The following is an 18,609-nucleotide window of genomic DNA, read 5'->3' on the forward strand; positions in this document are numbered from 1 at the left end:
ATATATATATATATATATATATATATATATATATATATATATATATATATATATATATGTTCTAAATAATTAAAATGTTTCCAAGTTTATGAACACCAAGACCATTGTGTAGTACACTTGAAGTGAGAGAAATGTAAATGCAGTTGAGGCACAGTGTGAGGCCCTAACTGGCTGCTGGAGCCATCTCCTGCTGCTTCATGAGCTCAAGAGTTAGCTTAAGATGCTCTGGGAGTATGGGAAGATTATCTGCCAGGAAGCTGCATACAAAAGTACCTTTTGTATAATATTTGTAGCATGCAAAGTAAGGGCTGACCCATTGCTCTCAGGTAGGCTTCTGCTTAGGAGCAAGCTACTAGCAAGAGTTTTAGGGAGCCAAGAGCTCTATCCAGATTTCTGACTTTGGGGCATTGGTTCCCTAACTCCACATTGCTCAGGAGTCAGCTCGAGTGGCAAGGCCAATCTTCTGATGCCCTCAGGGTAGAAAGGGCCCCTTACGGAGGGCCCATCATTGGCTAGGTCTCCAGAGTGACATTCTGTTAGTGACCCAGAGATGCTCTAGAGAGCAGCTTCCAGTTTGCTGCTCTGCTCGTGGTGAGGACTGAATTTCATTGGCAGACATTTTTCCCTCAAAGGAAGGAAAACCATAGCATTTCTTCATCTTTCTAAATGTTGTATTTATTTTTGTCTTCCTTACTGATTTAGCAGTGTGTGCTCCTGGCTAATACTGAGTGAGCAGTCATTGTCCCATCATATTGATTGAACATGTAAAGGCCCTATCTGGTGGGATAGAGCAGAGACAAAACAGAAGGCATCCTGTCCTCACAGCCTAGGTTCCCAGGCTTCCAAGGGCTCACCAGTGTCTGTCTTTCTTGACCTCTAGGAGATCACTTCTAGACATCATTGAAAAGACATGATAGTATTTACTATCAAGTTTAATTGCAAACAAATTTCAGAATTAAATAGGCAATATTAAAATAACTTCACAATTTCTAGTGTCTTCTTACTATTACTATTATTAGAGATTGAAGAAAACTCTTGATTTAATAACAGCATTACAAATGAAGGTCCGAGATCTTACTATACAGGTTCCAGCTCATGCAGTAAAGTGTAAAAAGCTGTTGCTTCTTGAAGGTACTTTATATCCATCACTGCTTTTAGAGCTTGTAAATTGTGTTCAAGGCAACATTTGTCCGAACCAAGCTGTCTCTTGTTTGCTCAGGAGAAGAGCTGGACAAGAAAGCAGCTGATGCAGGTAAGGAGTCAGGCACTGTGGACTTCCTTCAGACTGCGGGTGACACGTGCACCCCTCACCTTCAGAGACTTCCTGCAGTAGTGTCAGCCAGCTGGCACATCATGCACCTTTAACAGTACTTATGAAGTGGAATTCCATTATTCATGTGAACTAGGGGGAAGTGCTAGGGGCTTCCCCCCCTCCCTGTCTCTTTATTGAAATATAGCCAAAAATATATTTACTTTCTGTGTGGAAATCTTTATGCCAGGTTTCAGTTAAATTTTTTTCTCTGGGTTTTAGGTAAATTGACTGAAATATTTTTATAGGTGATATTATAGTAATGTTGAGGTCCTAGGTATAGTTAGACGTTAAAGTGTGTGGGGTGGGATGGAAAGATGGTGCAGTAGTTGAGAACACTGGCAGCTCCTCTGGAGGACCCAGGTTTGAATTCCAGCCAGCACCACATGGCTGTTCCACTTGTAACACCAGTCCCAGGGCATCCACTGGCCTCCATGGGCACTGCATTAATGTATACACAGATGCAGTCAAAACATCCGTACACATACAAATAAATTAAATTTAAAACATTTTTAAGGTTACAAAGCAGACAAACATGTTACTACTTGTTTTCTCTTCTTTTAATTTCAGTCCTTAAACTATAGAGTTAGGCCTTCTAAGCCTTATCCATCAGCTTTGACAGAATTGTTTCTCCAGCAGTTTGAAGAATAAGTTATGTAGTGATCATAGTAGCACAGGAGGAAGAAGAGTCAAAGTTGCATTTCCAGCTAATTAACTCTTGTGCTTCTTGTTTGGGGGCTTCTTACAGTGGTCACCTCTTCACTTCACTTGTCTATATACCTCTGCACATCCAACTGTGCATGTGTGTATAGTCACCTTCTAGAAACTTACCTGAGTCTGATAGTAAAAAGTAGAAGAGGTTCCCACTGTGGATTCGATGGACATCTGAGGTTAGGCTAGTGAACCCTGTCCCTTGTTCACTAAAACACCATGTTCAGTTGACTGTATGAATTTGTCAGTCATCGGTAGACTGTTTTAAGCATTTAAAAATATTTGCCACTGATTTTTTTTTAAGTACAGAAGAATAATTAGCAACAGTGGTTGTTGCTTTGAAATAGAATTCTTAAAGCTTTACAGTATGTCAATCAAAGAATGTGACTTTTTTTTTTTTTAACATTTCTGATTTGTTGGGCTGCAAGATATTTCAAGCCATTTTTTTGAATAGGCCGTTGAAGCATCTGTCAGAATCAACATAGTCAATGGAGCAGCACATATTTAAAGATATGGTTCTTACTACGAACTATCTTTTAAGGTGCTCTACACAATTAAGCCTTATAAATGTTTTGACAATTTTAACATTATATGGAAAGAATATTGGCTTTTCATGGAAAAGTATGATTTGCCTAGTTTTCCTGTTGAATGTATCATGCATGATTTATTTTTTTAATAAAAAAAATAAGTTTTAAGAGTGTAATCTAAAATTTCTAAGTATCTACTAATAAAATGGTTCCACGTGTGTATGTTTCTTGCTCCATGCTGCTGGTACCAAGGTTTGTTCAGAGTTGAAGGGAAAGAAAAGGCTTGGCAAGGGCTGTGCATATGTATGTGATATGTGTGCTTTGATGATTTATTTCATATTCATGGTCTTCACTCTGTTTTATTCCTTTCTTAAAGCCATGTGACTCTGGGTTTAACAAACAGAGACAGGTACAGAAACTCCTGGTAAAATCTCACTTACCCTACTAGGTTGTTAGATGGTCATCGGCTACTTCATGCTGGGCTGTTTATAGATCTGTGCTCATCCTGTGTCTTGGGTTTATTTCCATAGTTGCTTTCAGCCTCTGCATGGCAGTCATTGCTGACTAATCGGTTTTTAGCTTATCTAATAAATTGACTAAAGATGTGGTATTTCAAAGTGTACTGTTAATCTACTGACACCAGTAAGCAAATCCGCCACCACGGGTGACGAGTGCTTCCATAGCTTTGCTTCAATTGGAGGGATTCTGATTAAGATGCATTTTGAAGCTTCCATTTAATGATTTAAAACAAGCTAATGTGTGCTGCATTGAGTTCTCCAAGTAAGAAAAATAAATAAATAAATTCTGACATAGAAAACCAGTTTACTGAAGTGATCTGCTCTGGATTACACAGGTGGATTTCAAGAGAGACAGCACATGCGAGTTAAAGGATTAGCCTTTGGATTCTTTGTTTCCTCTCAAAACAATATAATTAGTTTCTTTTAAGAATTTAGCAACTTAATAAATGTTTACATTCCTCTTATGATATTTCAATTAAAATTCATTATTTTAGTTATAAGTTTCATTTAATTTAAACGTAATTTTAGTATATATCATTACTTTAGAAAAGGCTTGGAGAGTGGCTCACATTTATCCTTCATTCAAAGAGACTATTGGGACATAGATGGTTTTCAAATTAGTAACTTATTGCTTGATAAAGACCAATGTACACATAGGAGGAGTCAGACGTGCTCTTCACTCTGTGGCTGAGGTGGTCTCTGCTAGGTGTCAATACTTTACAGCATTCTTCCTTTCTATTTTTAAACTAATGCATTCTTGGGGTAGATATTTGAAACTCTGCAATGTCCTGTTCAACTTGCTTGGCTTTTGCCCTTTAATTGATGGCCATTGATGGAGTTTATGAAACAGCTGCTGCAGCGGTGGGGTTTGTCTGCTGGGGATTTCTGTTCCTCTCTGCCATGTGCGTTAGCTGGAATTCTATAAGGAAGAGTGTCTTCTTCCTAGTTCATTTACTTAAGTATTTAGTTTTAAGGCTGAGCATGGTGGTACACGCCTTTAGTCCCAGCCTTGGGAGGCAGAGACCAACCAATCTCTGTGAGTTCAAGGCCAGCCTAGTCTACATAGTTCCAGGACAGCCAGAGCTACATAGAGAGATCTTGTCTCAAAAAAAAAAAATTCTTATCAGTATGAGTTCATGGATTTTTTTCCTGTGAACTATTATAATATCATAATTTATATTTGTTGATCAAATATTTATTTTGTGATTTTTTGAAACAAAAAAGAAAGTAAGCCAATGTAAATATATTGAAAGCAAGGACCCAAGTTAAAAGATTAGTTGACATTTAAAGGAGTGGTATTATTTAACAGTAAAAGGAAGTGAAGTGTGACAAGATGAGTGAATGAGCCTTACAACAACACACTGTGAGAGTCGGACAGGGAGGGTCACACACTGGAGAAAGTACCTGCAACAGTGCCTTCAAACATGGGATTGCCTGGCCTAGGGTGGTGGTGAAGGGATGGGAGTGACTAATGGGAACAGTTTCTTTTGAGGGTAATGGCTCACAAACTATGTAAATAAAGTTAAAGTCATTGAATTGTACATTGAATGTGGAAGCTCCACAGCATGTGGAGAGGAAATCAGCATGGTTTTTAAAATTCACATAGCTGAGAGTACATAGTGAAAACACTGGCTGACTTACTAGACAGAAAAAAGAGCCATGTACAAAGATATGAAGACCAAAGTGTGAAAGACTGGTCTTCTGCTGTTATTATTTTAACAGCAGCTCAACCATGTGCAATGTGGCACAGTTTATGGTTAAATAAAAACAAACTATAAATAAGTGTAATTAGTTCAGTTTGTTCCAGGTCATCTGTTCCCAAACTGATGTACCTGTGTTGCCTTTGTAGAGCTAGATAGAGTCTCTGACTCATGAAGTCACCATTCCTGCTGTCTGAATTTACATTTCCATCTGAAACACCTAGATGCATGCATACTCTTACACACATGCACATATATGCATGCACATACATACATGTGCATGCAACATACACACCAACACACATGTGCACATGCATGTGTATGTATTTCTGAGGTAATACAACTATTTTTTTCACATTACAAATAAATATTAACTGTGCTTCACAGGCATTTTTAAACTATGGGATAGTCTGTAGTCTCCTGACACCAGTAAAAGAGTCAGTCGAACATACTTGAAATATTTATTCACCCTTTTCCCCACCTGGCAGTCCAGGAATTCACTATGTAGATGGCTTTGAACTAAGAGAGGTTCACCTGCCTCTGCTTCCTGAGGACTAGGATTAAAGGCATGAGCCACCACTCCCAGCCAGAGGTGATAAATCTTATTTCCCACATGAAGAGTATGTTGAAGGCTGAACAGGGCAGATTAGAGTGCTGTTATCTTTATCCTATCTGTCAGTTGGCTTCTCTTTATCATGACTATAGCTTCCATAACCTTTTCCAAAAATAGTTGGAGCAAAGAAAACAGTTCATTTACATAAAGTCTGATCAACTTGGCTTCAGTCCGAGCCCACCACTTCCTAGATACTCATTCTGGAAGCCCTAAGCCAACCTCCCCAGACCTGCGTGTGCACTTCTGGGATCGAAGGGGAGCACACAGAGCCAGACACAGTGAGGCCCTCTTCAAATGTCACCACTTTGGAAGTGTTAGTCTAAACAAGCTGGACTTATTGTTTTAGTTTCCTTTTTAAATGAAAACAGGCTTTTATAGATAAGATCATGTGACTATTATAGGAAAATCTAGATTTCTTGGATAGTTTTAAAACCTTAGACTACCAAGATCATGTGTAGAATATTTAAGATGTTTAATATAGACACTTGAAAGTTAGTCTTAGACATGTCTTTGTATTCTATAAGTATAATTTTCTTCTTTTCTATCCCTTAAGTTCTCTCCCTCTTACTGAGGGCAGTGCCCTTATCTCTTAAAGTTAAGTGTAATTATTTGAGGATTTGACATAGGTCTGGGCCACAGGATGGCCTTCTTATAAAGGTGCTTTGGGTCAGGCTGTCTCTACTGTAATAAATGCTACTCATTACATGTCAGATAGCTGAATCTATTTATTAAGATCATTTTTCTTAAATTCTATATGCATTGGCTGTGTTTTCTTTATTTCAGCAGTATAACTTAATGAATTTTTCTGTCACATGACCTCAGACACTTCATATTAATGTTACTCATATTTCCCTTGACTTATCTAGGCATCCGTCCCTACCACAGGCACCTCACTGTTACTGAGTTCAATGACTGTGGATGTCGTGTGTGAGAAACTGAGACAGATAGAAGGGCTGGACCAGGGCATGCTGCCTCAGTATTGCACAACAATCAAAAAGGTGATGTGTGTTTGCATCTACGTAGATATCTCTAAGTGAAATGGTGCTTTCTTTTTTAGAACTACACTCACTCTTTTTTATAATTTTATGAGTAGATTAAAGAAAGAGTAGCTGAATTACGGTGCTACTTAACCAGTGTCTAATATAAGTACAAATAAAATAGCATGGTGAAAAATACAAGAGCTTATTCACCGTGGAGCAGAGAGCATTGACTGGCTGCTGGGTACATCCATTACCTTCGGCTGTACACAGTATGTATCACCTTTAATCTGAAACCTCTGGAATAGGAAACTCTTTTGAGCGTGGAGGTCAGTATAAGTCAGATATCAGAGCCTTTGGATGCTGGACTTTGTGCTGGGTGCTCAGTGAGTAAAATTTGAATGAATATCCCTTCCTTAGTGGGAAGCACTGCACTTGGAAGCAGTTTTGGTCCCAAGTATTTGGCCTGCAGTATGTGTTTGTGTGGCTTCGTGGTAATTAGAGAGTGAGCTTCATTTCCTACAAGTTGTCATTTCGTATCATGTATGATTTATGACTATACCATGTTTGAAGAACCATATAGATTGGGCTTGCAAGGCTGAAGCATCCGTGAAGGGTCTTTTCTTCCAACCTTTATAGTTCCAGAGTCACCCTGAAGCTGCATTGCCTGTGTGAAGTTAACCGAGTGCGAGCCCCTGCTGCTTATGTCCTTTAAAGGATTACGTGCATTTTTATACAGTTTTACCGACCTAAGCCTGCATTTGGGCAGGAGTTTAGCACATGCCCATTTTCTTACAAACCTAATCCATCCCCATCCCTGTCTGTCTGCACCAGTACCTCCTTACCACCTACCAGCCCCACTCCTCCAGGTAACTGGCAAGTGTCAGGAAAGCCTGCTCTCATCTGCCGGGCACAGGCTCTGTATGCTTGGTCCTTTGAGTTAACTTAGAAATGGAGCATCTTACCACTCCCAGACACAATGCTACCATTCTTACCAGTTTTTTTTTTTTTCATAAAATCAGAAGGCCACCCTGTAATTATGCTACTGTTTCTCATTTAAGTGCAGTTAAAATTACAGGGATCCAAAGAATTGAAAGCCTATTTTTATCCTAACTTTAATGGGCTGGGCAGATAGTAGCTGGACATTGTGTATCCATTAGAAGTGGAACCGGCCTGTTAGACATACTTCATTTAGATCTTCCCAAGTAACACTCACAAGCCAGTTTGCTTCTAGCATCCATGTTCACCTTAATATTTTCTCAGATTATAATAGGAAAAGTAATGGTTTTATTGCTGCCCAGGACAGATCAGGGGAAAACATTTGAGAATCCGATTGATCTTGAAGTATGGTTTGTTTCACTGAAATGCTTGACACTTAGGAAAATGTCAAGTGGTTGGTGTGGCCGGGATGCCGGGATACCTGACTCATATTGCATGGAGAGAGATGGCCGCTCTGAGCGCAGCCGCTCTGTGAACGGAGTAGAAGACCTATAATCACTGGTGATTCAGAACAGTCTAAATTTTGTTTCTGTTTTCACTCAGGCAAACATAAATGGCCGGGTATTGGCTCAGTGTAATATTGATGAGCTGAAGAAAGAGATGGCTATGAACTTTGGAGACTGGCATCTTTTCAGAAGCATGGTAAGGTTTTTGCAACGTTACCATACGACAGCACTTTATCCTACTGTATAAAGTAGTCTGCAACATTGTAGAAACCCAGTACGAAGAAGTACTGGGCAGAAGTGATACATTTTTCCATATTAATTTTAAAAACGTTTGCATTTTGTGTGTTTTTAATTGAGTTTAAACTTATATTCAACCCAGTATTATGGGGAATAGTTGCAACGGCATATGGAATCTTGACCTTTCTGAGGAAGAAGCAATTCACTGGTTTCCCATGCTTTTATTTAATAAAATATGTTCTCCTTGATCAGTTCCCCATGGGCCCCAAGCCCTCTAGGCCTCCACCTTCAGTGGCTGTCCTTGTCCCGTGCTCTGTTAGGCGACAGTACACAGGAGCCACTTTAGAAAGAGCCCAGCTTGAACATGAGCTCACCCTTGGTGCTCCTTTGGTCCCCTCTTGTCTTCTGTCCACTCCCAGCCAAGGTCTCATCACCCCGGCTCGTATTCAGAAATCTTGTCAAATTGGTTAACCCCAAATCTCTTGAAAGCTGACCTTCCCCGCCCCAAGCTCCCTGACTCACAGCATCCACTTGGTGCTGTTTGGAGTAGAACTGTTCTGCGCTGAGGTCAGTGTCCCTATCATTGTAATTCTCAAGGCAGTCTGCTTGGCTCTGGGTTTCTTTACACACTCCACTTGAATTTTGGTTTTTAAGTTTTAAAAGTTGTACACTAAAATGCTGATACTTCTCTTAGCATTGTTAATAGGATTAAGGTAAGATTTGGCATAAGGTCACTGGGAAGTGGGAAGTGTGCTTTCTTGACCCTCTTGCAGGAACAGTGCTGTACTGTACTGTACTTTAGCGCTCTCTGAAACCTCTATAATGGGGTTTGGCAATGCAGATGATGATTCTTCTTCTCCTAAGGTCTTAGAAATGAGAAGTGTGGAAAACCAGGGGGTCCCTGAAGACCCACGTTTTCTCAATGAAAACTCCAGTGCCCCCGTTCCTCATGGGGAATCGGCTCGCCGCGCCTCTCACAGTGAACTGCCCCACACGGAGCTTTCCAGCCAGACTCCCTACACCCTGAACTTCAGCTTTGAAGAACTGAACACGCTTGGCCTAGACGAGGGAGCCCCACGGCACAGTAATCTGAGTTGGCAGGTATTTATTTTGTGTCATTTTTCATATAATTGGAGAATAAAGACTGCAGATATTCTGGAATACTCATTAAAACAGTGATATTAAAACACTCATTCAGACAGTGTTGCTTGAGAACCCAGCTGGGCCATCTACCGAAGGAGTTGGGTTTATTTTGAAGGGGAAGAATCGGCAAAATACAGAGGAAGTTAAGTTATTCAGAATTGACAGGAAGAGTGAAAGCAGTCCCAGAAGACAATGGTAGGAGAGTAAGAATGGGGGGCTGGGCCTGGTGGCGCACATCTTTGATCCCAGCACNCAGGAGGCAGAGGCAGGAGGATCTCTGAGTTCGAGTCCAGCCTTGTCTACATAGAGTGAGAATGGGCTGTATTAGGGTGGTTGCAAACTTCCCTTTCTTTTGGTATTTTCCTGTGAGATGTGGTAGTTACCAGCCAAAGTGCACCTGTATGGAAGACTAGCTTCCCACTGTCCTACTGACACCTTCAGTTTGGTTCCCCAAGTCACATAGGAGCACGCACTACACGTCCCACTTATTCTTTCTCTCATGTTGCCCAGGCTGGCCTTCAACCCCAGGGCTCAAGAGAGTCCCCTGCCTCAGCAGTAGCCTGTGTGGTAGGACCACAGGTCTGTACACGTTTTCTGTGGGGATATTCTTAGAGGTATGCAGGTGTCAGAAGCAGAAGTACAAGTGGGCTATGCATGAGGAGAAGGGAAGAGTGAGAAGGAAGGGAGAGAAGCAGAGCAGTGTGCATTGGAACAGTGAGGAGGTCCAGACAGCAGCAGCAAGGAAGCTGTGCTCTGCACGGTGGGAACACCAAGCCTGGCGGGTGCTCCTGGGAGGGCTTTTGTCTGGCAGTGAAAATAGTTTTAATTTTCTCCATACTGTGTACCTTAAGTGAAGAAGCCATTTTATTATTATTATTAAATACCTACTATTGTAAGAGTTGCTTTACAGTGTGCTAAGTTCATACTTGTCCTTTGGTCTCTTTGTTCCGACAGAAGTAGTTCCTTTCCTTTCCAGCTTTCTGCTCCTCCTTACTCCACTGTGCAGGCACTTACTTCCTCCTGTGCCTTTCTGTTCTCACAGCCTGCCTGCCTGCCTGCAGCTCTCACAGCCCTTTGAGCTTTGTTCTTAGTCTTAGTCAGGTCCCTGGGCTGGCAAGATGGCTCAGCAATAAAGATGTTCCTACAACCCAGTGACCTAGTGTGATCCATCCCTGGGACCCACATGCTTTTAAGGAAAAAAACCAACTCCTCAAAGTTGTCCTCTCACCTACACACACACACACACACACACACACACACACACACACACAATAAAAACTATCAGGGCCCAGAAAACTTCTGCATATGTAAGTTACTATAAATAGTTAAATAGAACCTGAAAATGTTTCTATATATTTTTAAGTAATTATATATTAGCATAAATAATATTTTTATAAAAAAAATACTTTTTCAAACAAAAAGCTCCAGTGAGAATGGGAATGTTTCACACATATCTTTAATGACTGTCTTCATAGAAGACTGCTGGGTCCCCAGGTGCTCCCTCTGTCACATCTCCTGTGACAGCACACCTACATGTAGCTCCGGGCACTCTGTGTGAACGAAGGAGGGAAGGCACAGACCACCATCATGTCTTGCAGAGTGCAGTTCAGGACACACGGGTCCCTGCACAGGGTTCCCACAGCCTTTGAGGACAGCTACATTAGTGGGTGGAGGGAGGCATCGCTCCTCTAGTCAGATGGCACCCTGTGGGACCTCCTCAAGGAGACAGACAGACGCTGTCCCCTTTCCAGGGAAAAGATGGCCTCTCTGCCCGTGTTCTAGCCTTTCCTGTGGTCTGACTGTAACGCTCGACGCTGCTTCTTTCTTCCCCTGTCTCTTTTTTCTAATCTGTACTTTTAATTGTTCATTTATTAGCTTTTCTACAGTCTAAAGTAGCTGGTCCCTTAAAACCCAGTATTAGAAACTGAACTTAAGTTTCCCGTTCTGATTTCACTGGGGTCCAGCCAACCCACAGCTTCTATTGAGGTTCATTGCAAACCAGTATTATCCCCTCTCCCTCCATTTTAAGAACATTTCTTTCTCTGAATAAAAATTGGACAGGAACTTTCAATTTTATCAAATAATTTGAGACAGGTTCCTTTATTGTACCTTAAAGACTTTGTTTTGTTTTTGAGATCTGTCTTTATTTCTTCTTTATCTCTTCTAAGAAGAATTCTTTCTAGAAGGTTCTTTTACCTTAAATAAAACAACTTGAAATTACTAAACACAAATGCTCAGATGACTTCTACAACTTGAAATTGTTCTTTTAAATATAAACAGTAAATTAATGTTGCTAAAAATTTATAAGCTAATTACAGAATTATTCATAAACTTACAGCTTTTGTTAAACTGTTAGGTTGATTTTTTTTTTAAAGACCCTAGAATTGTGATAACTTTTACATTATTAGTATACATATGTGTTTCCTAAGTTGATGTTTATTATGTCTTTTCCCCTTCTTATTTGAATTCTTAAATTTTTTTTTTCTGTCTTCACAGTCACAAACTCGCAGAACCCCAAGTCTCTCGAGTCTCAATTCCCAGGACTCCAGTATTGAAATCTCAAAGCTTACTGATAAGGTGCAGGCCGAGTATAGAGACGCCTATAGAGAGTACATTGCTCAGATGGCCCAGCTAGAAGGGGGCACAGGGTCGTCAACAATAAGCGGCAGATCTTCTCCACACAGCACATACTACATAGGTCAGAGCTCTTCAGGGGGCTCCATTCATTCTAATCTAGAACAAGAAAGGGGGAAGGAGAGTGAGCTAAAGCAGGAGGAGGGGCGGAAGTCATTTTTAATGAAGAGGGGGGATGTCCTAGATTACTCCTCATCAGGGGTGTCCACTAATGAGGCCTCACCCCTAGACCCCATTACTGAAGAAGATGAGAAATCTGACCAGTCAGGTAGTAAGCTACTCCCAGGCAAGAAATCTTCAGAACGGCCTAGTCTCTTCCAGACAGACTTGAAGCTTAAGGGAAGTGGCCTGCGCTACCAGAAACTGCCCAGTGATGAAGATGAATCTGGTACAGAAGAGTCAGATAATACCCCATTGCTCAAAGATGATAAGGATAAAAAGGCTGAAGGCAAAGCAGAGAGAGTGGCTAAGTCTCCAGAGCACAGCGTTGAGCCTATCAGAACATTCATTAAAGCAAAAGAGTATTTGTCAGACGCCCTCCTTGACAAGAAAGATTCCTCAGATTCGGGAGTGAGATCCAATGAGAGTTCTCCCAACCACTCTCTCCACAATGAGGCAGCAGATGACTCCCAGCTGGAAAAGGCAAATCTCATCGAGCTTGAAGATGAGGGCCACAGTGGGAAGCGAGGGATGCCACACAGTCTGAGTGGCCTGCAAGATCCAGTTATAGCTCGGATGTCCATTTGCTCGGAAGACAAGAAAAGCCCTTCCGAGTGCAGCCTGATTGCTAGCAGCCCTGAAGAAAGCTGGCCTGCGTGCCAGAAGGCCTACAATCTAAACCGAACACCCAGCACTGTGACTCTGAACAACAACACTGCGCCCACCAACAGAGCCAATCAGAACTTGGACGAGATGGAGGGAGTCAGGGAAACATCCCAGGTCATTTTGAGGCCTGGGCCCAGTCCCAACCCAACTGCTGTGCAGAATGAAAACCTGAAGAGCATGGCGCACAAGCGAAGCCAGCGCTCCAGTTACACCAGGCTCTCGAAAGATGTGTCTGAGCTGCATGCAGCCTCCTCGGAGAGCACGGGCTTTGGAGAAGAGAGAGAGAGCATTCTCTGAGGAAGAGAGAAGTGAAGTAGCCTTGTCCTACCTGAGGACAAGAGTGTCATAAACTTTGAGTTGGCCCATCCTCATTACTCATCCTGTAATCACAGACATCTGATAGGTGATAGCAGACAGGAAAGCCTGACAGGACGGTCACCAGTCATCTCCATTGTCACCGTCACCACAGGCACTTTAACATCTCACTACCACTGTTATGCCCTTTCCTGGCACACAGCTATGCAGAGCGATGAGATCAGGCTGAATACAGAAATAGGTCGGAAGTGTATTTAAAGTTGAAAGGGCTTAAGTCACAAGGAAATAAACCTAGAGATCGCCTTTATAAACTATTCATGTAACATTTGAGGGGAGATATATTGTTAGATGAGGCAGAAACCAATTTCACTGTCAGCATTTAATCTTGGAGCAGATTTATAGGTTTTAGTGTAGCCCAGAGACTAAAAGTGAATACCTAGCAAACGGATAGCCAGTGTTCTGTATAAGAATCTTTGCTTTTAAGATAAGAAGTCTTAAAATTTAAGTAGAAAATACATACTAAAGAGGGCGGTAAAAGTTGATGATTAAGTGAGTTAGCAGAACCCAAAGCAGTGGCCTGGGCCGTGGTGAGTCATTAGCAAAGGAGGTGGAGGAGGGCAGTGTATTTCTGGGATACTCTTTCCAGACCCAGCCCTGGCTTCCAACACCATCCACCTGTGCCCTCAAAACCATCTTAGTCTGTTCTGCAACTCCCAAGTAATACACCTAACCTAATTCATGGCTAAAGAAGAAAAATTAGTAGTACTGGTGATTAAACTCAGGAGCTCACAGATCTAAGTCCTGTATTGACTAGCTACATCCCCAGCCCCAAGTGCTAGGCCTTTCCTTCCTCCGGAGATCTGGGAAGACATTAAGGGGGTAGTGACGGTGGCACTAGACAAATGACAGTATTTAGTCTGCTAACGCTAAATCACTGCCTTCTGTACTGCAATAGTTCAACGTTCTGTTCCTAAATCAGCATTTTAGTTGGGGGGGGGTGGATTATAAAAATAGAGGCATGGTTTTAAAAAGGAATTTGAAAGCATACAACAAAGCGAGAACAGAGGTGGAGCTGGTGTGACCTTGACACTTCTATTATTCTTAGCAAAGCTAGGAGAATGACCACATACATTTAGGCTAGAGGTATGCCTGTCTTCATCCTGCATTGAGACTGTTTGTCATTTGATCACAGTGTGTTTGCGTAGATCAGCTCTAGTGGTGTGAACTGAGCCATGGGTAGGATTGTAGATGGTAAGGTTGTGGGTTTAGTGCTCATTGAGATGCCCATCACTGACTGGACCTGTGTGGTTCACTTGACACTGTGCTGGTAGCTGCTCCGTGTCTCACTGCCTTGCTGTTTGAGTGTAATTGAGCATTTTCATGAAGTGCATATGTTGCATGATCTTTAACAGGTATTTTTAAACATTAAAAACAGCACGGTGTTACTGACATTATGCAATATCATGTAATGGGTACTTGAGAGGCAGTTTGGTTTCTTTCCAGGTGAGTAGTTATAGCTCACAGTCATGGGAGCCCTTTATTTACACTGTCTGTGAAGTTAATGCTGGAGTGCCAAGTGCACACGGGGACTAGGAACAATAAAGAGTTGCATGCCATTCTGACTCACGGAGTTTTATTCACTATAGCAATGACAATTCCCATTCTGATTAAAAATTAAAACATGGTCTGTGTGTCTGTTTGTCCTATGACTGGAGTATGTAAAGACTTACAGGTCATGGAATTTTCAGAATTTCCAGACAGCCCTTATTGTCTTTCTGAGAGAGGTTGGCTCTGAAGCCACCATGCCTACTTTCTTGAAGCACAGCATCCCAGAGCACGTGGGCACCACAGCACTGAGAAATCCATTTCTGTAGCTAGAGACAGACGGTCCAGATCCCTGTAGAATATCAGCTTATTACGTGAACATTCTGGACATTGCTCTCTCCTACTGATACAGAAAGTGACAGGCCAGATGGATTCCTGAATCATCATTAACCCCGGGGCTGCGTGTCAGTGTGTGTCTGTGTCTGTAATGCATAGCTCAGTCTGATTCGCACACAGGAAAAACTGCTTTAAGCTGGATGAAACAGTAGAAAAGTGAGCCGAGCTTGAACCCTGCCAATCTCGAAAACTCTTGAGTCACTTGGCTGTACCTTCAGCTGTGTTGGCATAGCATCCAAACACTGATACCATGGCCTTCTGGAGGGTTATTTTCTGAGTACATCTTCAGCCCTGGCTGTCCTGGAACTCATTCACTCTGTAGACCAGGTTGGCCTTGAACTCAGAGTCACCTGCCTCTGCCTCCCTGGTGCTGGGATTAAAGGTGTGAGTCTACTTTCCCAGTGCTGGATGACCAAGAAGCCTACACTGTGAATTGTAAGCTTCACTGAGCATAGTGATTGTGCCTGTAATCCCAGTACTCAGTCAGGAGACAGGAGCAGGAGAATCAGGTGTTCAAGGTCAGCCTCGGCTACGTAGAGATTTTGAGGCCTGCCTGGGCTGTATGAGACCCTATCTCACAAAACTAAAAATGCAAAGCTGAAGTATTTGCAATAAGAGAACTTGTTTTTGTGTGTTATTTTGTATAGGTCTTAAATATAGTCAGGATAATCTTAATTGCCCAACCAAAGTAATTTTAAGAGTTGTATGTGCTTAAATAAGTACTCATCTCGAGAACTTAAGCTAATTCGCATGTTCTGGTGCTATAATAAAATAATCTGTGATCATGATTTTTTTCTTACTAATCATTAGAATTTTTTGAATGAAATTAAATCATTTTTTTTCCTTTTGGTCTGGCTAAAGTATTAAATTTAAAAGGTTTTTAAGGCCACGTAATTTTTGGTTACACCAGGAATTCTCAGCCTCTTTAGAAATATCCCTAAATTTAAAAAAAAAAAAAAAATAATAAATCTGTGAATTCCTGGCAAACTCCTGAACAGATCAATGTACTTTCCAGGAAAAGAGCCTAGGGCCCCTTTTAATTTATGGATGAATGACCTTGAAGGATTAGGTAGAAAGGAGGGTGCAATCAAATTAACATTTTTGGCAAATATGTGCTATGGGTCCCATCCTACCTTATCCCCCATCTTCTTTCCTGGGCTAAGTAGACACAGCAGAATACAAGCGAATGGGGACCCCCTCGTGCTTGGTGCAGGTGAGCCCTCTGACATGGCACCCTTGGGCACTCAAGCTGAAGTCTAGGCTGGAGTTACACAGTGAGCTGAAAACTAGAGACCTACCGGTAGCCGTGAGCTGGCTCTGCACAGGGCTTAATTGGCTCATCACTTGGCAAAGGTTGAGAATCCCTGGTTGAGACTAATTAAGTAGAAAGAGATTTAAAGTCTTACATAATGTTAAACCCTTTCCTGCCTAGGAAGAAAATGCTGCCCCTGTGCTAGATAGACAGCGGTTCAGAAGATCCAGTTTAAACTGAGGTATGTAAAAAACTAGTTTTCCAAGTAAGAAGTGTTTGGAACAGTTGCTAGTTAACCACTGTCACCCACATGGTTGAAGAGTTTTTAAAATAAACAATCAGCAAACCTTGCTGCTGTGAAATCCTGTCTCCTAGGACTGCCAAGGTACACCTATGAAGTCTCACCAATCCATGGCTTCCTCAACATGAGCTGAGCAAGAGCAATAGGCTTCCAAAGTGGATTGGGGCCTGGGGGGAGCTCATGGGCCCTCACCCCTACCCAGAGCTACGGGAAACTAAGGGGTGCTGGCAGTAGGAGAAACAGTCTTAACCAGGGAAGAGCCCACCAGTTGTTCAACAATACCAAATGGACAGCCCTGACAACATATGTAACATTGAACAGACTGAACAGGTTATGTGTGTGTTTAGGAACATATATACCTATATGTATGCAACAATAGTTAATGAAGAGCAGAGATCATGGGTTTGAAAGAGAGCAATTGGGGGGGTATATGGAGGGGTTTGGAGGGAGGGAAGGACAGTGGAAAATGATATATATTATGATCTCGATTTAAAAAAAAAAAAAAGCAAACCACAGTCGTGGTCTCACGGTCCTCCGGCTGCTGGCCTAGGCAGGTGCTGTGGGTGAAAGGCTTTCCAAGGACGTTCTGGAACTCAGAGCCGAAACCCTTTCTGAAAGGGGCCTCAGTGGCTGAAGGGTGGAAGAGCATTGTGCTGGTCTCCCAGGAAAACGAAGCATTTTGAAAAGTGATGAGAGAGGTCGATCGAGAAGGATCAACCCCTTCTTGACTCAGGATAGGATCCCACCCCGAGTGACAGTCCCATGAGAAAGTCACAAGCCCTGTAGAATGCCAAGAGCTCACTCTTCCCATGCTGCCATTGCCACCTAGGAGCACTGTGGCCAGCCCCAGCAAGGCCCAGCGTTTGAAATCTGAAGTGTGGCCATCCACTGGTGTGTATTGCTTTTGTGCCCCTGTAAAAGGCCATCTGCATTTCCAGAAACAGCAAAGTGTGGGATCTGAAGTGAGGCCGACACAAGTTAGCAAAAAAGACCGAAACACACAACACAAAACATTCAGTGTTTAGCACTCTGTTACTGTATCAAAACAAAATATTCTGAATATGCCTGTGGGTGTGGCCTGTGGTCACTGACTGACAGACTACTCCGCAGTCCTTCCTGTGCTGCTAAAGATGTCCTCTGTAGTGTTATTTATTTTACTGCAGTCTAGCAAAGCATGGACTGGGCATATCAAAATGAGTTACTAACCTGTCAGGACGTGAGCGTGGGAACCCATAGTCACACAACAGAATGTCTCCTTTATTTACGTTAAGAAGCTGTTTGAAGCCATTAAGGTCTTGATGATTCGTGATCCTTTTCCAATTTTGTCATATTTACATGTATTTACCTCCTTCTCTTTCAAGGAAACAAGGGCTCTAGAGCCTTAGTATCTGCCCATAGGCCGAGCAACGCTTCTTTCTCATTCTCTTGACAGTTCGGTTAATTTTCCCAGCTGACTTCCTCACCACGTATAAGGGGGTGAAGAAGACACGGCCACCACTCTAGCCAGAGAAGAAATGTGTCACCTTAACCACATGTATCTATTCTCTGTAATTGTAGGATTTAAGTTAGGTTTTAAAGAAGTGTTACTTTTATGAGATTTTAGGCAAAAGCCCAATGTATAGAAAAAAAATGTAAATAATCCAGCCCCTCCTCTCATGTCCTGTAGCATATTCTTGGTCAGATAACTAATAAAACAGATATTTTCAAAATTGTCACAGTTCTTACGCTTGCAAGTTGTATTTCTTAGAACTTTTAGAAGGCATGATGTTTTTACTTAATGCATATTAAACTTCTTTATTTTGAAAGAGATCATTTTCTTTTCGGATTCTATGTTCTCTCCATGTTTTGCCCATGTTCTTTTCTGTCTTCTTTTGTCTGTGTTTTCTTGGAGGCTACATTATATGCATTGCATCCTATCTTACCACAAGACATTATTAGCACAGTGCCTCAAGAAGAAACTTCAACAAAACTTTTTAGAAAAACCTGATTTCAGACAACCCAGGACAGTAGGCAGCAATGTCTGTACTTGAACAAGGCAGATCTAAACCAAGCCAGTAAGTAGAACTACCAGAGTCTACATGTGCCTTCCATAGTGCGTTAAGAATCCCCTGCCGCCTCACGCCCTCACCACAGTGCCTCATAGGCCTGCCTTCTCCCATTT

General features: G+C 42.0%; 1 protein-coding gene across 18 annotated transcripts in view; it reads left to right on the plus strand.

The window, feature by feature from the left end:
- The window catches only part of Kidins220 (kinase D interacting substrate 220), a 91,003-nt gene extending 72,800 nt beyond the window's left edge, over positions 1-18,203 (plus strand). For 6 of the 18 annotated variants that reach the window (XM_021202018.2, XM_021202021.2, XM_021202023.2 and 3 more), the window contains 4 exons: positions 6,245-6,376; positions 7,898-7,996; positions 8,902-9,138; positions 11,677-14,638. In XM_021202018.2, the coding sequence (XP_021057677.1) occupies positions 6,245-6,376; positions 7,898-7,996; positions 8,902-9,138; positions 11,677-12,936 (1,728 nt within the window). In that variant the 3' untranslated portion in view covers positions 12,937-14,638. Of the gene's footprint in view, positions 1-1,219; positions 1,253-2,923; positions 2,957-6,244; positions 6,377-7,897; positions 7,997-8,901; positions 9,139-11,676; positions 14,639-16,327; positions 16,389-17,809 lie in introns of those variants that run through there. The other 12 variants (XM_021202017.2, XM_021202016.2, XM_029541007.1 and 9 more) reach the window with 5 other exon arrangements.
- The last annotated feature ends 406 nt before the right edge of the window (positions 18,204-18,609 follow it).

Source organism: Mus pahari, chromosome 7 (genome assembly GCF_900095145.1).
Source record: "Mus pahari chromosome 7, PAHARI_EIJ_v1.1, whole genome shotgun sequence".
Classification (NCBI taxonomy): domain Eukaryota; kingdom Metazoa; phylum Chordata; class Mammalia; order Rodentia; family Muridae; genus Mus; species Mus pahari.